The following is a 21,981-nucleotide window of genomic DNA, read 5'->3' as shown; positions in this document are numbered from 1 at the left end:
ACACAGCCACTGACACATGAAACCCTGATCAAAAGATTTGTTCTATGAGCAGCCTTATAGTGCATATTGTTCTCCTGTGCCATAAGTACAGGTATTGGTACATAATGTTGGCCTAAATTTCACTTACTGTAGCTTTAAAACCTCATATGGTGTAGACCAGCCTGTGCTCGAGTGTGTTGTTTTATGGCCATATTCTCATTTTTGAATCCGTGGAAACCAATATCAAAAATACCACTGTTCAGTTAATATAGTCACCATGCTGAGTAATTAACCTATATTTTGGTCATTAAACATGTCAAACTCGAAGCAGAGTTTCTGCACTTATGCCTAAATGAGTTGTTTTTGCAATAGGGGATTTTCCATTTCTCCTTTCATTTTATTTCAATACCTGAACCACAACAAACGCACACACCCACACTGTGTTGTGCTGCTTATGCAGGTGTGAAATCAGCTAATAAATAGAATGATAGTTAATATTTCCCTGTGATAAACTGGTGATCCAGACTGATGGATGGATCGCTTGTATTATCTCAAGCACCATTCAGTGGTCTTCTAAAATTCTATGGTTTGCATGCGTTTTCCATTGTTCAATTCAGTTCAATTTTATTTTATTTGTATAGCACCAAATCACAATACAATCATCTCAAGGCAGTTTACAAAAAAAAACAAAAAAACAACAACAATTCCCTTATGGGCAGCACTTGGTGACAGTGGAGAGGAAAAACTCCCTTTAACGGAAGAAAAAACCTCCAGCAGTTTGGGGTGAGTGGCTAGAGGAGAGAGAAAAGAACAGCCACAATAAACAACAAATAGACACTGCAGGTTGGTGGGGCCAGTAACTGCACGATGTCTGTGACATCTTGAACAGCCACACCCTCAAAAAGGCCTTTTCCTGTAGTTAGGAATAAGGACATTATTGACATTATAGTACAATAAACTAAACGTCACAAATAATCTCTCACCATTGTGATTCACAGTCCATTCTGAATACTAAGTTGTATTTATTGCTGATAATAACTCTCAGCCCTGTTGTAAATGTTAGTTAAGTTAGGTTTTGATTTCCTATAACCAACTGAGGCGGAGTAGTTTCAGTAGTTTGGGAGGAAGGGCTTAATTTTTTTCTGTCAGTTTCATTCGCTTATCACTGACAATGGTGAGTAGCTGTTTTTATGTGATTCTCTGCCAAAATTTCATATCATTATGATTCAATTCTACTTTGCTAGTTTCATCTCCCATCACTCAAATGTGTAATTGTGTCATATTATGTTCGATTGTATCAGGATGTTGATCGGGATGCTGAACTTGAGAGGTGAGTGAACTTTTCCTGAACCACAAGTTCTTATTGCTGCTTCCTGCTTTTTGATCCTATAACGACAACTGCTGGTTATTATTTTAGACAAGAAGAATTTCTGGACAGTGAAGAAGTTTTCAGAAGAAACGCTTGTACAATCATTGAGGAAATGCTGGAACTGAATAATGACCCTACAGAACATACTACATTTTTAGTTGATGAGGTATGTGTGATGGCGACTGTTCAGATACTTTACCGGCACTTACCAGAAAAAAAATGCTACAAGGCTAAAAAAGAGGTGACAGAATATCAGCGAGGGGAGAAATAAGACGAATACCCACCGTATGTTTACAGCCGCGCCGAGCTTTATTTATTCAAAAGAAATATTAAATACTAACCAATATCTGCCTAACCCTTCGAGCGGTCCCAGTTAAAAATACACAAAGTTAGCTTTTCACAGTTCTTAATTAGCAATAAAATAAATACTAGGTGATCCCCCTCAGTTCCAAGTTAATAACAAGTTAATAAGTCGCACTTCAGTCACTTGCGGTGAAGCTGCAGCTTGTGGTCATGACCAAGTCGTATTCACCCTCTCGGTTTAGATCCCAACTCAGGAATCCTGAACGGAGATATCTTCCACAAATCCAGGCCAACACGGAAAAAGAAAAAGAAAAAAAGTCCACAAATGTTTGGAAATCCGTGGCACTTAACAAAGCTGATAGAGATCACGGCCGGCGCACGTCATTTCTGCCTTTATACAGTCATCAGGTTCACCTATATCATTTTTTCATACTGCTTTACATTAAACATCAAGCTGGTGGTCCTGTATTGTCCCACTTCCCTCATTTGACAAGACAAGTTATTTTCCCCTCAGCTGTGTAGGACCAGGGTCACGGGTCTACTGTATGTGGCCTTTACAATGTTCTGCTCTGAACATAACTAACAGCCCTGTTAGAGTGTGTTTTGTGTATATGATGGTTTCCCGTTATACACACTGTGGACAGTGATGTCTCTTTGTATGTGTTTTGACTTTCCAGGTTCTTCACTGCATCTTTTTTTTGGGAAACATCAACAAGCCAATTATTACCCCCGAAGAAATTGTTAATGATGAAGAGATGTTAAATTGCTTGAAACGGATTTTCCCTCGAGCTTTTCGACTCTTTTCCTCTCAACTACCCAAGCGGGATCCATTTTCATGTGTGCTTGACATGGTAAGATTGTCATTTGTCAAACAGTTCTTCCTTGTAATGTTGTATAAACGTGTTACTTCAGCTAAACATCCTCTAATATTACAGTTAAGTGTGAATGTCTGTGACTGCATTTTCCTATCACAAAGTATGACTCAATAAGCTGATTCAGCAGCCTGATCATTTGTGTGACTGCCTGCAGATCGTCCACCTGACTGGCGAAAGTAATGAAGACCAAATAATTGAACAGCTGCGAAACCTAAACACTCAGCTGGCCCGGGGTGAAGAAAATCATCTGGTCCCCTCAGTGATCTGTGTCTCTCAGAATACTCAGAGGAGAGGTTCAGCCAGACACTATGGTCTCTCCATGTCCACTTCTGGGAAGACTCCTGGGCAGATCATGGTCGCTGCCTCCTGTTTTAGTGCCTGGGACAGTGATGTTGCTGATGCAGTGATGACATACTATCCAAATAAGCAGAAGAAACCATACTTTGATGGAAGAATCAATCTGCCAAAGTATGTCAGGTGCGAGGCGTTTAACCTGTATGATCGAAGCCCAAAGGCTCCTTGCAAATCATGTGGGGATTTGTTTGGTTTGGCAACAACTGAAACAAAGGGCTGGGCCCATGGCAACTGTGCTGAAGTTGGGAGTGTGAGCAACTTGTTTAAAAATGAGGAAGAAGTTCAAGTTCAAGCACAATCCCAATCTGACACGGTAACCAAACCTGAGAACAGGAAGAGGGTGAGAGAACGTGTGAGGAATCACCTTAAAATGTTGCTGAAAGAGAAGAACTTTTCATGGGACAATAAATTCTACCCTGACATAGTTTTTAATCTTTAAACAGAAACATTATTGAATGTTACAGATTGATGACTAAGATGATCTGTTATTACAAATTGACCAGATAGTAGAGGCCTTTAAATATCAGATTATCCATCTACAACATACAAAAATACACAATGACCCTTTAATTAAGGACAGAAATTCCAACTTTTTTCCTGACTTGGAATTCGATTAATATACCATGACTTATCACTGCAGACTGCCAGTTCTCCTTGTGATGTGTATTACTGCACGTTTTAACAATGGAAATAAAAATACATCTGTAGTATAAATGATGTGCGTCACCAGTTTGAATGAAGCATGCAGGTGATGCAAAGGTGGATATTATGGTCATGTTATTTATATTAAAGTTAACTCATTTACAATAAAGTTAACTGTTATGTAAACTGGTTGGTGTGTTTTTCCATCCATCCATTTTCTATACCCGCTTTTTCCTGAATCAGGGTCATGGGGATCTGCTGGAGTCTATCCCAGCTCTCTCTCGGGTGGAAGGCAGGGGTACACCCTGAACAGGTCACCAGTCCATCGCAGGGCCACATAGAGACACACAAACACAGACAATCTCACACACTCACAACACACGCAAGAGAGAAACGCAGCAATGGAAGTGCGCCAGGCCTGTAGGGGGACCCCAAACAGGGATGCTATGAACAAAGTTTGGATAACTTTTACAGAGGTGAGAGAGACACGTAGTGATATAAGTCACGTCTCATTTCGGAGGCTGGGGGGGGGGGTGTTTTTGCAGGGTGGGACTTCTGAAGATACGTTTTCCATTTACTACTTTTTAAACACTTGGCCGTCATCTTTTACAACACTGTACTTTTATAATACTGTAAAACATGACGGCCAAGTGTTTAAAAAATAATAAATGGAAAACGCACTGTACCCATTAAATTCACAGCCAGCAGACGTTCTTTTGTCACTTTGCTTTATTAATTTTTTAGTCAGAACAGGTAACAGGCTACTGTTTCAGCCGTAGCCACGCTAACTCCCCTCACTGAACAGCTCTCTCTCACCCTCCCTCTCTTCCCTACACACACACTTCTCTCCTCCCTGACCCATCTCCCTCTAGCTCACCCTACCGACTCCCCAAAAAACACCCTGAACAAGACAACAACCTATAGTCATTACAGCACCTTCAGACCCCCCTCCCAACGTTGTATGACACTTTTGACCAAGTGTGTTCTCGCTGTTGCAGCGTTTCTCTCTTGCAGGTGTTTTCGTTGTTTGCCCTTGTTGGCCACCGTGAAGTTTTCACCTCAGGTCCAAACGATGAGGTGATTCTCTGAAAGACGCCTCAAATAGCGTTAAAGCTTCAGCGGAGACTTCTGTGGGCTAACGTTAGCTAAAGCTAAAGCTAAAGCTAAAGCTGACACTGACGATGCACCACAGTCCTGAACTCGACACACGCGGTTTGGAGTGAGTTTGTCTTAACTTCACTAGTGATTGGTAACTCCCTCATGTTGTTTGTGGTAGAAGATAATATTTATTAAAGATTATATTTCTTAGTAACGTGACGGCAGTTTAGTTGGCCAGAGAATTAACGCTAGAGAAGTTAGAGAAGCTTGTTAATGAATAACCTGATTGATAATTACTAATTAAGGTTATGTTGCGACCTGGAAATATGTTGCAATTATTACAATAATGACTACCTCCATTTAGACAAGTGTAAGGGCGGTGAAGAATACATATTTGTGGTTGTAGACCATTTCACATAATATGCGCAGGCATATGCGACCAAAGATAAGTCTGGGAAGACTGCAGCCAGAAAGCTCTTTGATGACTTTATCATGCGCTTTGGTTTCCCCTCCAAGATACATCATGATCAGGGAAAAGAGTTTGAAAACACACTGTTTCGCAAGCTCCAAGACTACTGTGGTATTCGCCGTTCACGTACCTCTCCATATCACCCGCAATCTAACCCTGCGGAACGCTTCAATAGGACACTGCTTGGTATGTTGCGCACACTCGAGGAGTCTCAGAAATCTAGGTGGAAAGAGCACCTCAATAAAGTGGTCCATGCTTATAACTCTACGGTGAATGAATCCACAGGGTTCTCACCATTTTTCCTCCTCTTTGGTCGTGAGCCAACGTTACCTATCGACCTAAGGTTCCCAAAGAGAGTCGAAGAACGGCGCGAGTCACAGGCGGGCTATGCAGAGAAGTGGAGAGAGGTCATGCAAGAAGCTTATGCCATAGCAATGCAAAATATGAAGAAAAGTGCCCGGAGGGGACAAAAAAACTACAATCAACGAACATGGAGTTCAGCCCTGAAGCCAGGTGACCACGTGCTGGTGAGGAATCTCACCCCCAGAGGTGGTCCCGGGAAACTGCGCAGTTATTGGGAAGATGCAGTTCATGTGGTTAAGGAAAAAAAAGGCCCTGGTAGTCCTGTCTATGTGGTCGAACCATTGTTAGGGTCAGGGAGAAAACGTGTGCTGCATCGTAACCTACTCCTGCCATGCCCTTACTTGGTGGAAGATTCAGAGGTTCGGCAACCTAGCCTGAAAAGCAACCAAGGCCAAGCAAAACAAACAGTGAGAAGAAATCGTAAAGATAAGTGTGATGCTCGGTCAACAGAGACAGATAGCTCTAGTGAGGGAGAATGTTACTTGCAGACAGTAGTAAGACATGCCAGCCAACCCCTCAATGCAGAAACAGAAGAGTTCCAGCCAAGGATAGAAACACCCAGGGATGTGTCTGAGAGGACAGAAGCACCTGCAGAACACTCTGAAGAGGAACACGCCGAGCAGGGAGACAGCATGGAGGGAGAGGAGGAAACTCAGGTGGTTGACACAGAGGATGAGCATGAAGCAGAGACGTGGAGGAACAGGCCTAAGAGAGTCAGACAGCCCAGATGTGTCTACACCTATGATCAGCTTGGCCAGCCGACCTTTCAGCAGCTGAGAACCTGCCCTTATCAGTGTGGGAAGGCCTCCAGAAGTCAACTGTGAACCCTCCAGCAGCACATCATTTATGTATCCTTTTATCACTAACAAAACACTTAGATAATATTTTATGTTAGTTTAGTGTTAATTTTGGGCATTGGTTATGGTTCACGGTGATGTGGTAGTGAAAACATTACAGAGTGTGTTTACAGGTGACCTGTACAGTTATTTAAGTGATAAGTACAGGGGTGGAATACTATAAGAGTAGTAAGTCCTGGCTTTGAACAGTAGCAACAAGAAGAGTGACTGCAGTCATGGCAACAAAATATGTAGATATATATGGATGGGTGAAAAAAAAAAGGGTTTTTCCTTGTCCCTGTATGAAGATTTGGCGGGGCCCCCCAATACTTCGATGGACTGACTATTCACCCTGCAATACTAATGGACTATGGACTTTTAGCCTTGTGTTGATGCCATGAAAGACTTTCTGAGGAAACAAAGTATTGAGAGACACTGTGATCCAACCACTCTATAATGTGTGATGTGTATGAAAATACTTACCAGTTCACCCACCTCCCACCAATTGTCTAATTGTTAAAATATTGTTGATTCTGTTATGGAAAAAAAATAATAAATAACATTTTTTTTTAGTGGGGGAGGGTGTTGCGACCTGGAAATATGTTGCAATTAGTTTAAATATTTTATATTTAAATATTTGTTTTACGGCTAAGAGGTCAGAGGTAATCATTTTGATGACGTCATGTTTTTCAGTACGCGCAGAGAGCGAGAGAGCGCAGTGTATGTAGTAGCCGTGTGTGGGTAAGATCTCTGTGTGTGTAATGCTAAAGAAAAACTCCACCATTGAATCGGGAGAATAAACGTTGCAGAGAAACAAGAAAAAGGGAGACGAAGTCTGATTTAGTCTTGTATGTCCAAGGGTGCAACAGTTACACAGGAGTTAGTTATTTACCTAAATATTATTAAACAGCGTTAACATGGAGAAGGGACGCGTTAACGGTTTGACTGTGACACTGATGTTGGTTTGTTTTCATGACATTTTCAAATGTGATCAGACTGAATAACAGCTAACAAACAATTAAAGCCCATTTTGAACCAAATTGTATCTCAGGTTCAACATATGCATTAATTAAAGATAATTTATTAAAGGAAAACCACGTTTTTATTAACGTTATATCATAAAACGTAAAGAAATCGTTTTTACAGTCGGGGAAATTAAATACGGCTATTAAAATAAAGTTCTATGATGCATATTTGAAATTTAAATAATTTATGTCAAGCCTTATGCAGATAACTTGTGTCTATGTTTAAGTACAGTTGTAAAATAACACAGTATATTATCTCATTTACTTAGAGGTGCCTCCTAAGGAAGTTGTCTGGTATGAAGTTTTATACTGTTGTACTGCCCAGTGTCAGCTGGCAGGGTGGATGGATTACAGGCAGTTGGGTTTGAGAAAAAGAAGACAAAACAAGGCAATGGCAAGAAAGGCTTTGCAATCCACCACATTTTAGAGGAAAAATGTGACCTTTTTATAGCATAACATTCATCCGGAGGCTTTACCTATGGATGGACTTTTGATTCTACATAGTTTAAATCGGTTACATTTTTCTGGTGCGAGACATATAATTGACACCATATGGTGTGTTATATTTTGTATATGTCACTAATGTTCTTCCAAAAAAGGTCCAGTGTTTCCATTTCTACTAAAATGAAGGATTTGAGTGTTTTTCTACCACTGCTTTAACAATGAGCTTTTATTTTTTTCTAGGTAACAGGGTGACAGGATGGCATCTGCATTTCTAAGGTATCTGAGACAAATTTCTGTATCTGTTCAGGGTGGCTGAAACACTGACATGTCAAAAATCCAGGTTCACTTGAGTGCATTTATGTGACAGACATCACATTTCATGCCATCCTGTAACAGAGTGACAGAACGGCATCTGCATTTCTAAGGTATCTCAGACAAAAGCCATTTCTTTATCTGTTCAGGGTGGCTGAAACACTGACATGTCAAAAATATGTTCCCAGTTTTCAGTCTGTTTTGGTTACAAACTTAAAGACTAAACTGATCCCAGTCACTGCTTTGCTGTTTATAAATGGATTTTATCACCTTCAATGGCTGCTGTCACCATAACTTGTTTTTTTAAAACATCCTTTTCTTTCAGTGCGGCTCCTGAGCTTGATTTGTCTGATTGGCCACAGTGCAGCAAAGCAGAAGGTATTTTCCCTAAATATCATAGTAACCTTGTTGTTTGTTTATTCATGTTTCTACATATCTTCTTATTTTGTCCCATGTGTGTTGCAGGTGGAAAGTACCTGGCACACGTGTCAGACTTTGTTTCCACTAAGAAAGGCAAGTGTTTCCCCTTAACAAAACCAGCTGGTGCCAAATTGAAGATAGCAGAGCTTGATGACACTATTTACAGAGATGAAGAGGAGGTGGTGAACGGGTGGGGAAAATTCTACCTTCCTGACTCGGTAAAAATGCAGGTTGTTGGTGTGGTGGAGGGCACATCATGTCCATGTGATGAGCTTGTTCTGATGACTTGTGAGGACAAACAGGTGTATGCCTATGATGGAGAGGAGCTGCATTTGGTGGCCTCAGACCTGGTTAAGGTATTTGAAGAGGGAATTGAGTATCCAGCGTCCAAAACCTATTATGAGGGGAGGCCTTCAAAGATATGGTGAGAAGTTATTCTTTTACAGGGACTAAGCAGGGCTTGGGGATTCCTGCTGCTAGATGTTTGTTTTAATGTGGTCTGTTGTGTTTAGACTGAGGAAGATTGGGCAGAGGTGAAGAACGGTCCTGAGGGGAGGAGGCTGGAGAAAGAACATCAAGAACTGATGAAGTCCACATTCATGAAATATCTCAAACCAGCAGGGCACACATAGGTTAGTGTTTGTCCTAACATTAACTTGGGTGCATGAACATTGCAGCCTTCTAGGAGTGTCATGGCAATGCTTATGTTTTTTACAGATGATGTTGGTGCCTAAAAGAAAGGCTATGTAGCAGGGCTCGTATTCACAAAGCTTCCTTAGAAAATTATGTTTTCTTAGAATTTCCCCTTAGGGGGCCGCAGGTGGCGTAGCGGTAGCGTGCCCGTCCATATACACAGGAGACGCCGATTCGACCCCCGCGCCGGCCGTCATGTATGGCTGCATGTCCTCCCTTCCTCTCTGCCCTAGTTTCCTGTCTCTCTCCACTGTCCTGTCTAATAAAGGCAAAAGAAAAAAAAGAATTTCCCCTTAAATTTAGCACTAAATCTTAGTAAAGATAAAATGATTCACGAAACATCTTAGCCCTAAAAACAGCTCCTAAGGTAAAAATTGTTAAGAGTAGAGAGGAGGACTCTTAGGAGTTTTAAGAGAAAATGGCTGAAAGAAGAAATATTCTCCAAACACTGAGCAATCCTGGGTTAATTAAACGATACAGATTGGATCGCAATGGGATAATGTTTGTGGTCGAACCTATTAGAGATGTGCTCACATCTCCCACCCAACATAGGAATGCCATAACGCCAGAAATGAAAGAGATTACAGCACTGAGGTATTTGGCAACTGGAAAAATTGTAGTGATGATTTCTTTCTCACAACCTTCCATCAGCAGAGTGATCACACAAACTATTGAAACACATTCACAACCTCATATAGTGACACAGAAATCTTCTGGTTTCAGTCTCTTCTGTCCAGTTTGGTTTTCTTGTTCTTTTACTTCCTTCCATCTTATTTATATTGTTGGCTACATACCATTCAAAAGTGCAACTTAAACAGACTGTCCTGCAGTCATGTACATTGGTCATTTTGTTCCCATCAATCTCAAATGGATTACAAGTAATAAAATCAGTCTGGTAAATACATGTAAGCACTTAAATATAGTAACTACTGTGTGGAAATTAGTAGACACATTTTCAATATTTAGCTGTTTTAATTAACTTTAAGATATTTAGCCTGTGACAGAAACTTTGCATAAAGTAGCCTGTATTCATGATTCATCAATTTCTTAATACAAATATTTTATGATTTCACTGTTCATCCTATTATCATTTATTCTGTTTTCACAAAGAGGCATTTTAAGACATTTACAGATAGTTTTTGATCAGCCAATCACAGTCCTTGAAACAGTATCAACCACACCTCACTAAGATAAAGGGTTTTTGTACGTTTCATACTCAGTTGGTCTGAGAAGTTTCCTAAATCACTTTTAGTCCAGGACTCCCAGCTGGGACTTCTTAGGCTAAGACAGGAGCTTTCTGAGGGGATTCTAAGAAGCTTTGTGAATATGGGCCCTGGAGTCTTGGATTTATAATGCAGTTAACAGTGATATCATTTATAATAAGCATTATACACTTTTTACATATGCCTCCTCTATGACCTTTGTATGTGTAGATTTCCATCTGGAAATGCTGTTTTATTTAGCCAGATAATAGAGTGTGCAACATTTAACATAGTGTTGTTAGTCAATAACTCTTGACACATGGCTGACACACTGACAAACATAATGACACCTACAGGCTGGTTTATGACTCTCAACTGAACTTGCTGTGGTTCAGTGAGTGCTGGAAGATTCAGACCACAAAGAAAACAGGAAGCTACAGACAGAAAAGGCCAAATTCTACCTTTGAGAAAACACCTCAGAAAGTTACTGGTTTCAGCTGCAGTTTTTGTTGACCAACAACTCATTTTTGTACATGTTTATTTTGTGCAGTTGTTTGTATATAAATGACACTGAGATTCAGTAATTAAATAGTATACAATAAAGACATATTGTGTTGGTGTGTGCAGCCTTTGATTTCATTCTGTTTAGCATCTGACTTTTGCTCCATTGTCACCAAAGTAAACTTTCCTACACTAAGTATATAATGACTCTATAGTAGAATCAACACTAATGGACATATGGACTATATTATATCTGGGCAGCTCTGAGTCTATATTGAGACTAACATCAATAAAATGTGTCTGATAGAGTTGTGGTAGTTTTAACATGTGGCTGCATTATATACAATACATTGGGACCTATGTTATACTTACAGTATAGCTCTGAAATAAGTGAACTGTTGCCAAACCATCATCTTACTTCTGTTGTTGGACAGCAAGTACTGGATGATGGAGGCCTGCAGATGCTGTTTTGTGAGGTGGAGGCAATATTAAATGACCCTAATTGTGAATTACATCTTCACAATTAGGGTGTGGGTTGTTGGAGCTATTTGTGTTTTATTGTTTAGTCATTTGTTTAGTTTATTTCATTTGTTACAGGTGTGGCCAGTGAATTAGTATAAGTAGGTCAAGGTGGGAGAGTCTGACAGGACTGAGGGCACATGGTTTTTGACCAGGGACAGAGAGGATGCAGGCACATTTATTATCTGTAAGTCTGCTGACCAATGTGTAAATAAACCATCACAAAACCATATCTCTTGGTATGAACATTCACTTATTTTTGACTTGCGTAAACCTAAGTTTGATGGTCCATTTGATTAAGATACTTGTTTAAACCTTGGTTATATCAGCATCCTGCCATGGACTTCCTGTCATGGACTTTTATGTTGAAAGACTGCAGGATCCACTTTGTCTGTTCGTTTCACCTTGTTTTGATTTTGACTATTTTCACCTGTCTTGCTTTCTCCCTGTGTCTTTTTTAAATACCTCTCCTTTTCCCTTTGTTCCTTGCCAGTTTGTTTGTCGTTGTCATTTCTAGTCAGAAGGATTCCTAGCTTTATGTTCTAGCCCTGCCTATATTTTCCCCTGTCTGGATTTTGTCTTTGGACCTCTTGTGTGTTAAGTAACCTTTTTCATGTGTCTCTAAGTTTACAAACATCTTCAAATATTGCGTCATGCAAAGACAACACAATGACACACCTTTGACAAAATAACTTTATTAAAGCCCCAGAGAAAGATAGAATGTTTATATCCATTACAGCCTGAAGCAATGAGGCTTAGTCAGGACACCCGCTCAGATGCAGTTCTCAAATCCAGCCAGCAGATGTCCCTGTTATTCTGACTGTATCAAATGCTTCGAAGCAGTGTGTCGTTTTCATGGCAGTTGTCTCAAAGTGGTTCAGTGCTTCATAAAGCTTCGATTTCTCCATCACTAGTGTGTATGTGTTATTCAGTGTGTGTAAGTAAACTAAATATACCTAAACCTAAATCTAAAGTCACACTCTCCCTGACTACAATTCAAATGACAATAATAATGTCTCTAGTAATCTCCTCCTTTCAATAAACCCACAGTTTGAGCAGTGACTCTCACACCTTTTAAAGCCTTTTGACATATTGAAAATCTCAGCTCCTTCATGTGACGTAACGAGGCCTCTCTCGCAGCGGCCACGTGATTCGGGGCGTGTTGAAGCCGGGATCAAAACACTGCTCAGCTACACTTCCGTTTCTAAAGATCGGTACTGGGTCGAGGGGACGGGTTGGAGTGTCACATCACTAACGACAACAGGAAAACATTTGGTAATTTCTTTACTTTACTTTGGTGAAGTTTTCACCTCAGGTCCAAACGATGAGACGATTCTCTGAAACACGCCTCAAATAGCGTTAAAGCTTCAGCGGAGACTTCTGTGGGCTAACGTTAGCTAGCTGAAGCTAAAGCTAAAGCTGAAGCTGAAGCTAAAGCTGACACTGACGATGCACCACAGTCCTGAACTCGACACACGCGGTTTGGAGTGAGTTTGTCTTAACTCACTAGTGATTGGTAACTCCCTCATGTTGTTTGTGGTAGAAGATAATATTTATTAAAGATTATATTTCTTAGTAACGTGACGGCAGTTTAGTTGGCCAGAGAATTAACGCTAGAGAAGTTAGAGAAGCTTGTTAATGGATAACCTGATTGATAATTACTAACTAACGTTACACAGGAGTTAGTTATTTACCTAAATATTATTAAACAGCGTTAACATGGAGAAGGGACGCGTTAACGGTTTGACTGTGACACTGATGTTGGTTTGTTTTCATGACATTTTCAAATGTGATCAGACTGAATAACAGCTAACAAACAATTAAAGCCCATTTTAAACCAAATTGTATCTCAGGTTCAACATATGCATTAATTAAAGATAATTTATTAAAGGAAAACCACGTTTTTATTAACGTTATATCATAAAACGTAAAGAAGTCGTTTTTACAGTCGGGGAAATTAAATACGGCTATTAAAATAAAGTTCTATGATGCATATTTGAAATTTAAATAATTTATGTCAAGCCTTATGCAGATAACTTGTCTATGTTTAAGTACAGTTGTAAAATAACACAGTATATTATCTCATTTACTTAGAGGTGCCTCCTAAGGAAGTTGTCTGGTATGAAGTTTTATACTGTTGTACTGCCCAGTGTCAGCTGGCAGGGTGGATGGATTACAGGCAGTTGGGTTTGAGAAAAAGAAGACAAAACAAGGCAATGGCAAGAAAGGCTTTGCAATCCACCACATTTTAGAGGAAAAATGTGACCTTTTTATAGCGTAACATTCATCCGGAGGCTTTACCTATGGATGGACGTTTGATTCTACATAGTTTAAATCAGTTACATTTTTCTGGTGCGAGACATATAATTGACACCATGTGGTGTGTTAAACTTTGTACAGGTCACTAATGTTCTTCGAAAAAAGGCCCAGTGTTTACATTTCTACTAAAGTGAAGGATTTGAGTGTTTTTCTACCACGTTTTAACAATGAGCTTTTATTTTTTTCTAGGTAACAGAGTGACAGGATGGCATCTGCATTTCTAAGGTATCTGAGACAAAAGCCATTTCTTTATCTGTTCAGGGTGGCTGAAACACTGACATGTCAAAAATATGTTCCCAGTTTTCAGTCTGTTTTGGTTACAAACTCAAAGACTAAACTGATCCCAGTCACTGCTTTGCTGTTTATAAATGGATTTTATCACCTTCAATGGCTGCTGTCACCATAACTTGTTTTTTTAAAACATCCTTTTCTTTCAGTGCGGCTCCTGAGCTTGATTTGTCTGATTGGCCACAGTGCAGTAAAGCAGAAGGTATTTTCCCTAAATATCATAGTAACCTTGTTGTTTGTTTATTCATGTTTCTACACATCTTCTTATTTTGTCCCATGTGCGTTGCAGATGGAAAGCACCTGGCACACGTGTCAGACTTTGTTTCCACTAACAAAGGCAAGTGTTTCCCCTTAACAAAACCAGCTGGTGCCAAATTGAAGATAGTGGAGCTTGATGACACCATTTACAGAGATGAAGAGGAGGTGGTGAACGGGTGGGGAAAATTCTACCTTCCTGACTCGGTAAAAATGCAGGTTGTTGGTGTGGTGGAGGGCACATCATGTCCATGTGATGAGCTTGTTCTGATGACTTGTGAGGACAAACAGGTGTATGCCTATGATGGAGAGGAGCTGCATCTGGTGGCCTCAAACCTGGTTAAGGTATTTGAAGAGGGAATTAAATATCCAGCATCCAAAACCTATTATGAGGGAGAGGCCTTCAAAGATATGGTGAGAAGTTTTTCTTTTACAGGGACTAAGCTGGGCTTGGGGATTCCTGCTGCTAGATGTTTGTTTTAATGTGGTCTGTTGTGTTTAGAATGAGGAAGATTGGGCAGAGGTGAAGAACGGTCCTGAGGGGAGGAGGCTGGAGAAAGAACATCAAGAACTGATCGAGTCCACATTCATGAAATATCTCAAACCAGCAGGGCACTATTGAGTCATTTAATGACTTTGTTGCATCAGAGCGATTTATCAATTTATGTTGGTGTCAAGTTACAGCTCTTTAAGTCAGCTTCTAGTTTATAATCTAACATTATCCAAAGCGTTTCTCTTCCAACAAGTGCACATACGATTCTTCATTTAATGTGTCAGGGCTGTGTTGATGCTAAAAGACATGTGGCGTCTCTGTGAGCTACAGGGCTGTAGAACAAGAAACGGTCTCTCTGTGTAAAACAGTGACATCTAGTGCACAGGCCTCAGCAGACGTGAAAATGCTGCAGGTTTTTGTCCACATCTATTTGTTTAAACTACATCAACGCTCTTAGTCAAGTCATTCTTGGCAGCAGTTACTTCCTTGGCTTTGTGAACCAGTGTTTGCTCAGTGTTTGAGGTTATCTGGCTATGGAGTAAACCTACTGCCAGAGAGGTGGATTTTGCAGACCGCCTCACCAAAACCTGCAAACATTTTGACCATGTGATGGTCATAACAAAACTCAAATTTCAACCTTTGCAATGCAGATGAACTTTCACCTTTCTGATTTAAGAACAAGTATTTTCAATAAAGTCGACAGGGAAAGGTCAAAACTGGAGCAAACCTGGAAAGAACTATGTAACGTTTGAGACTGAGTTTGCCCGTGGGTGGATAACCAGTACCAAACCCTACTCACAAAGTCAAGAACATTCCAGACCTCATGCTTTGTTTTCTCAGTAACGTGACAGCAGTTTTCCAGAGAATTAACATTAAAAAAGATACAGAAACTTGTTGATTCCTAACCTGGTTTGAGGTAAATAATATGAAACAGCATTAACATGGAGAACATTAGTGTCACTTTGATTGACATTTTTGTTGGTTTCATGACATTTTCAAAAGTGATTTCAGATGAATACATATTCATTATAGGTGCATACATTGCAAAAGGAATAAATGTATAATAAAGAATTTCCATTCAATTTCAATTCATCTGGTAAAGATTATTTAAAAATTAAATGTCAGTATATAATTTAATAGGAAAATGATTTTTCACCATTCAGTATGAGTTATGTTTTATAATGCATGTTTGAAACATAAGTTTACACAAAAATATCTCACTTTTCTAGTTGAGTGCAGTTAAACACCAAAAAAAGTCTGCGAAGACCATGATGCCAAGCATGACACACTGTTTTTTCTGTTGGAAAATAACATTAACACTAATTAAAATGCCTAATAATTCTCGGTGTATTGTAATGTGTGTAATGTAGTTGCATTGTAAGAAAATGTACATTATCTATAAATACTACATTTTAGAGAAAAAAAAATGCTGCATTTTATGCATTGCATTCATGTGGTGACTAGCTATGGGGTAGGCCTTTGAATTTACATTAAAAAAGTAGTTTGAGTCTGAGACAAATAATTGACACTATGTTATACTTTGTAGAGGTCACTAATGTTTTCCCGGCCCAGTGTTTACATTTCTACTTAAAGCAACACTATGTAGTTTTTCAACCTTAAAATAATGTATCTGCAGCCTGAGCGTGCTCACATCAGCTGCAACAGCACTATGCAACTTTTGCGTTCCGGTAGGACCCCTCACCCCCGCCATTTGCCGTTATTGGAAGAGTGTGACCTGCTTTGTGGCATATGTCACATGTTTTACTCATAGCCTGGGGGGAGTTAGCCAAGAGCTAACTATAAGATGAAATGATGTAACACATAATTCCCAAAACCAGAGCCAGCGAAGAAACCAAAAAGCGTTTTCTAAGAGGAAGCTTCTCAACCATATGAGGGAAACCGTGATCAAACGTTACAGTAATATTACAGTGTTGCTTTAAATGACGTGTGAGTATTTTTTTAAAACACTGCTTTAATGAGATCTTTTTAGGTAACTGACAGGATGGCATCTGCATTTCTAAGGTATCAGAGACAAATTTCTGTACCTGTTCAGGGTGGCTGAAATAAACATTGACATATCAAAAATACAGGTTCACTTAAGTGTATTGACGTGACATCACATTTCAGTTTTCAGTCTGTTTTGATTACTTACTGTAGCAGATCGCATTCAGCACTTTACAGTTTATAAAATGATTTTGCCAGCTCGCAAGACTACTGTCACCATAGCTTTTTTTTTTTTTTTTTTTTTTTTTTACATTTATAGCTTGTTTTTTATAGTTTGAAAACAAGTGGGACAGTGGCCCTTGAGCACTGGAGTTAGGCACCTGTGCTCTGTAGGATACACACTTCAGAAAAAGAATGAATGGATTATATTCAACTACAAGGAGTATGTAGTCCTTGTAAATCTATTGATTTATCTACTGGGGTGGGGCCACGGGTAGTGAGTGTGTCATTAATGGCTTAAGTCTGAAGTGATGTGAAAGTCATCTTGTTCATTCATTCACAGAAAACAACACACTGGTTTAAATCTTCTAAGACACTTTTTGTTTAGAAAGGGCATATGCAGGAAGGTGTGTCTGATCATAAATAAACATGTGCTTCACCTGAGAAAAGGGATTAAATAAAAAGGGACTTTCGACTTGAATTGTTTCATTTAAAAGAAAACATTTCAAGCTTTCTAGCCATATATTTTTTATTTTTGTGAGACAAGTATTTGCTGAGATTCTGGTTGTTTTATTTACGTGTCTGTGAAGAGAGACGACAGACAGAGAGCGCACCCTATCTGCTTTCTTCATTTGACAAAAGCACAGCGTTTTCTTGTTAGTATGAGTGTATACAAGTAAAACTAGACCATTTTATTTATATAGACCAAAACCTACCATAGAACAAGTCTGCCAGAGCATATCTTTACATTTTTATATGGTGTAGTGCCATTTTTTGGAGCATATTAATTTGCCATACATCAATGCAACCTTTATATCACTAATTTTAATTTGTCCATAATAAGTTCATACTAACTAAATAAATTACTAAAACGTGCAATAAACCACAAAAAATAATAAAAAAAAATTGTACAAAGTCACTTTACACCACAGAAATTTTATTTGGAATGTGTCCATTATTTAGTTAACTTAAAGTCCATAATGCAGGCTGAAAAAAGAAGCGGACTGAAGAGCCAAAACTGTCTAAACACTATCTGGAACTTTATCCAGAATAACCTCAAGAGTGCTGCATGCACAAAACATGATCCGGAAACGACAACACAGAGGGTTTAAATAAATGTGATGCCTTCCAGCAAACTACTGTTTCATAATACTTATATGTAGTTACCTGCATATACACCCCAAAACCCATTTGTATAGTAGTTGATATCAAAATAAATCATGAAGCTCTGTTATTATCACAGTTGGATTTTATTGATATTTATATGATCTACACAACTTGTTGCATCTTCTGTATGTTCATTCAACTTACAGTTGCTGCCATGAGTGTAGTCTAACCATCATTTTCACTAAGTACACTAATGCACATCACATTACTGAAGCATTAACAATTTAAGATGATAATCCATGTTGATTCTGGCTACAGTCATGTCTTACTTATGATGTAACAGTGGAGCATCTTTCATTAATGCAGAAGTTTATTAAATATCTGAGACCACTTTGTAATAAAAAACATTTTATTTCAGTGGTTCCCGTGTTTAAAGCTCTTATACTGCAGGGTTGTAGAAGTTTCCATCCCAGTTAATGTTCAAACCCTGTAGTAATTCGCTTAGTATGTTTCTCACTTGCTCTCTAGCCATCTGCCTGTTCTCAGCCGTGTATGCGTCAGATTGTAGTTGTGTGTTCTCTCTAACTTCTGCCTCACGTTTTAACAAATTGCTCACACTCTCTGTTTCAGCACAGTTACCATAGGGAAACTCATCTGTTTCCTCTGTGTATAAACCAAACATATTTCCACATGATAGACAAGGATTCTTTTCACTTCCACTGCGGATATCAAACGCCTGGCACCTGACATTATCTGGAAGTCTAATGGCTCCATTGGGTTCATTCTGGATGTTAGCTGGGTAATAGGTCATCACTGCACCAGCTACATAATCATCCCAAACACTACAACAGGAAGCAGCTGTCACAATATTTCTGGCTGTTGGACCATAGGTGGACAAGGACACTCCATAATACCTCGCTGGACTTGTCTGCTCCCAAGAGACACAGATGGTGGAAGAGACCAGAAACTTTGGTTTCAGATTTCCCACAAGCTTAGTCAGACTCTGCCGTATTTCTTCTTCTCTCTCTTGTCCTTGTTGCAGGACGACCTGTAAGCAAATACAAATATTGTCATGATGTTAAACCTGCACACTATGACTTTCAGACTCTTTTGTAAACTGTAACAACAGAAATCAATCATATACTGTAGCATCTGCGAATGTGAGGGTCTTTTTTTTTTTGGGCGACTGTGCACTTTTTTCAGAGCTACAATATAATATCTTATATAAACATCCAGACAAAAAGTATAAAATAGAGTAAAAACAGAAAAAATAGAAAAATGTGAATACATAATAAATAAAGCCTATTTATCTATTGTCTATTGAACAAAAAAATAACACCATAGAAATATTTAGGACTCAGTATAATGTCATTTGTATAATGTAGCCAAATGTTGAAGGAAAAAAATATATAAAGCATGAAACATTCAAAATAATTTGGCTAATGAAAGCGCTCATTTCTTGCCAGTATCGTTTAATTTTGTTCAAGTGTCTGAGAGCAGCTTTCTCAAAATCTATGGCTTTTAATCATATTTGATTATTATTTAAAATGTAGTCTAATCGTTATTAACATAATATTGTTGTCATGACCCGCAACTTGATTTCCTGTTCTACGCTTTTGTTTTGAAGGATCATTGTACGCTTTCACCTGTGTTTTCTCCTTAGTTCAGAGACATATACACTTGCAATCACAGACAAATTGCCAGGTTGTCTATTGATCGTCCAACGCCTTGACTTCCTCCTCGTCAGAACCTGCCTGTTCCAAGATTATTCCTGCCTTTGGGGTTACTGCTGGACACTTTTGATCACGGACCTCACTCCTCTCCAAGCAAGCTAAGTAACCCGTCCAAGGATTGTTTTTAAAGAAAGATTTTTCTGTTTTTTTGCAAAAGGAACTTGCTGTGTTTTTCTTTTCGGTAGTCGATGAAGCTTACCGAGACTGTTCGTTCTTAGTTTAACCTTTCTGATTACGGTTCAGCCCAGAGGAGCTTTGTTTGTGTTTTTGTGCAAGAGGAAGTTTTTTTCCTTTTTTTTTTTTTTTTTTGTTGTCCCTGTTATCTTAGTGAGCGCGTGCACATCTCCCGTCTGCATAGGCACGGAAGATTGTTTGTTTTTTGCCCAAGAAGAATATTTATATATCTGCCTACAGAACTTTGGATCTTACCCTCTGTTGTGAGAGAGAGAATTGTTTTCGATTCCATGTCCAGTTTTTCTGAACCACCGATTAGAGAAGGTTTGTATTCGGCAAGTGAAAATTAATATCCCATCCGTTTTATTGCCTCTTACCTATTTTGATTGTTTTTTAACATTGCACTTCTAACAATTTCATCATTATATCACAAATTGGCAGCTTGTCAGTTATTTGTGAATTAAGTTAACACAGTATCTTACCATGTCCATCACACAGGAGAACGGACTTCGTTTGGGAACTTGATCTAAATAGTGTTGAAAAGGCCCAGGGTACTGCTGACTCAGTCTTTCCACCATGCCCTGACCGATGATTTCCTCTGGAGTGAACGGGACTTGGTTGATCTTTCCCAGAAAGAAGATGCTGTGGAGCAGCTGTTTGGTCAAAACACAGTTGATTATTATACTAAAATTACAAATGAGACTTTGGGACAGAACTGTGTTAAAAAGAGAAGTTTGAACTGAACCAACCTCATCCACCAAATGAGTACTTCCTGGAGTCACCTCAGAAGAATCCAGCATCATTTTAATAATCTTGAGACCATTTATTCTGAAAGGATTTTGAATTTGCAGAAACCTTCCTCTAAAATGATAATGAGGAGTTAGGGACCTACAAGTTAGACCTACAACACTGACAACTTCCACTTCAGAATAAATCAACTCACCTCCTTCGATTTTCCTGCTTCAAACAGAGAGTAAAAATACATGACAACAGACATTTTAGTTATAATAAATTCAAGATTGCAACACAGAATTTATTAGTTATAATCTCAAACTGGCTAAAAGTCCTACAACTAAAAAGCTGCGACTCACCATTGCTGCTGAAGAAAAATGAAATGAAAAATAGCTTTCAGTTTCTTGTGAGGGAACGCTTTAACATGGTTTATCATTGGGGTTGCAGCGAACATAAATAAGACTCACAGAATGCTAGGCGTGTCAGTCTGCTGAATCACGTGCAATGCCACAACCTACATGCATTGAATTTGTAAATCATTAGTCTACCACACCAGTACCTCTATGAGACACATTTTATTGATGTCAGACTCAATAGTTTCAATATAGACTCAGAGTTGGCCAGACTACACCTACTTACTTTAATTAAATTAAATTCAGCTTAAAACCTCTTGTCTACCCCGCCCCCTTTTTTTGCTAATGGCCGACAACACGTAGATAAATTAAACTAGCTGCTGTTCTTACATTTTAAGAGTAATATTGACGGCCTTGGTGCCGAATGAAGCAAAAGCGTCCCAGTTTTCTATCGGCGCGCTGTAGAATGTGAAACATGACTCCCCTCCCCCTCTAGCGTCGAGCGCTGCCTGCCAGTGTTGTCAAGGCTACATTTACAGTAGGAGTGGGGGCTGCGTTAAAGCCCACTGTTGCGTCATCTGGCACGGGGTCTCGCCTGTCGATTTAAAAGTCTCATCATTGGCTACAAGATGCGTCTGTCACCATTTACGAACAATTTGACTGGGTAATTCTCCTGTCAATCGAAGTTAGAATATGCCCCCTGACTGGGATTTTCTCTGAGGATGTGAATTCTATTGGTTTTACCGTTAGTTACGCTGTAAAACGTAACAACAAGTTTGATTGAGGCCTCATGTGATTCATAGAAGCTTGCTATGTCAAACTTTATTGAATAAACGGACAAAACAGCCGTAAACCGCTTCGTTTTACGGCTTATTATGAGGAGGACGATGGATTTATGGATTTACTGTACAATATTACGTCTTTTTGGACTAAAACATGGGAGCACTTTGTTCTATGGAT

General features: G+C 39.2%; 3 protein-coding genes across 8 annotated transcripts; 2 read left to right on the top strand and 1 right to left on the bottom strand.

Annotated features, from left to right (window-relative positions):
* The first annotated feature begins 1,102 nt into the window (after window positions 1-1,102).
* LOC113126570 (uncharacterized) lies at window positions 1,103-3,708 on the top strand. The gene is made up of 5 exons (XM_026300657.1): window positions 1,103-1,153; window positions 1,281-1,309; window positions 1,397-1,514; window positions 2,329-2,502; window positions 2,681-3,708. Exons 1-5 carry the CDS (start codon window positions 1,151-1,153, stop codon window positions 3,317-3,319), a joined length of 963 nt encoding a protein of 320 aa, XP_026156442.1. The 5' UTR covers window positions 1,103-1,150; the 3' UTR covers window positions 3,320-3,708.
* Window positions 3,709-4,490: 782 nt separating this feature from the next.
* LOC113126568 (uncharacterized) lies at window positions 4,491-10,875 on the top strand. Of its 3 annotated transcripts, XM_026300651.1 has the most exons (5): window positions 4,491-4,741; window positions 7,998-8,033; window positions 8,395-8,447; window positions 8,535-8,913; window positions 9,002-10,875. In XM_026300651.1, coding segments are annotated over exons 2-5 (453 nt in total). In that variant the 5' UTR covers window positions 4,491-4,741; window positions 7,998-8,013; the 3' UTR covers window positions 9,003-10,875. The 3 variants fall into 3 exon arrangements, with proteins under 3 accessions (XP_026156436.1, XP_026156435.1, XP_026156434.1); XM_026300650.1 differs by lacking the exons at window positions 8,395-8,447; window positions 8,535-8,913; window positions 9,002-10,875 and having other exon boundaries at window positions 5,137-8,345; XM_026300649.1 differs by lacking the exons at window positions 8,395-8,447; window positions 8,535-8,913; window positions 9,002-10,875 and having other exon boundaries at window positions 4,491-6,300; window positions 6,597-8,345.
* Window positions 10,876-18,153: 7,278 nt separating this feature from the next.
* LOC113126569 (uncharacterized) lies at window positions 18,154-21,712 on the bottom strand. Of its 4 annotated transcripts, none has more exons than XM_026300655.2 (5): window positions 21,028-21,712; window positions 20,880-20,896; window positions 20,686-20,797; window positions 20,419-20,589; window positions 18,154-19,077 (listed from the first exon to the last, which is right to left on the bottom strand). In XM_026300655.2, exons 1-5 carry the CDS (start codon window positions 21,028-21,030, stop codon window positions 18,469-18,471), a joined length of 912 nt encoding a protein of 303 aa, XP_026156440.1. In that variant the 5' UTR covers window positions 21,031-21,712; the 3' UTR covers window positions 18,154-18,468. The 4 variants fall into 4 exon arrangements, with proteins under 4 accessions (XP_026156440.1, XP_026156441.1, XP_026156437.1 ...); XM_026300656.2 differs by having other exon boundaries at window positions 20,880-20,893; XM_026300652.2 differs by having other exon boundaries at window positions 20,686-20,896; window positions 21,028-21,711.
* Between the last annotated feature and the right edge of the window lie 269 nt (window positions 21,713-21,981).

This window comes from Mastacembelus armatus, chromosome 11 (genome assembly GCF_900324485.2).
Source record: "Mastacembelus armatus chromosome 11, fMasArm1.2, whole genome shotgun sequence".
Classification (NCBI taxonomy): domain Eukaryota; kingdom Metazoa; phylum Chordata; class Actinopteri; order Synbranchiformes; family Mastacembelidae; genus Mastacembelus; species Mastacembelus armatus.
Note: the sequence above shows the minus strand (reverse complement) of the source record. Positions and strands in the feature narration are given on the sequence as shown.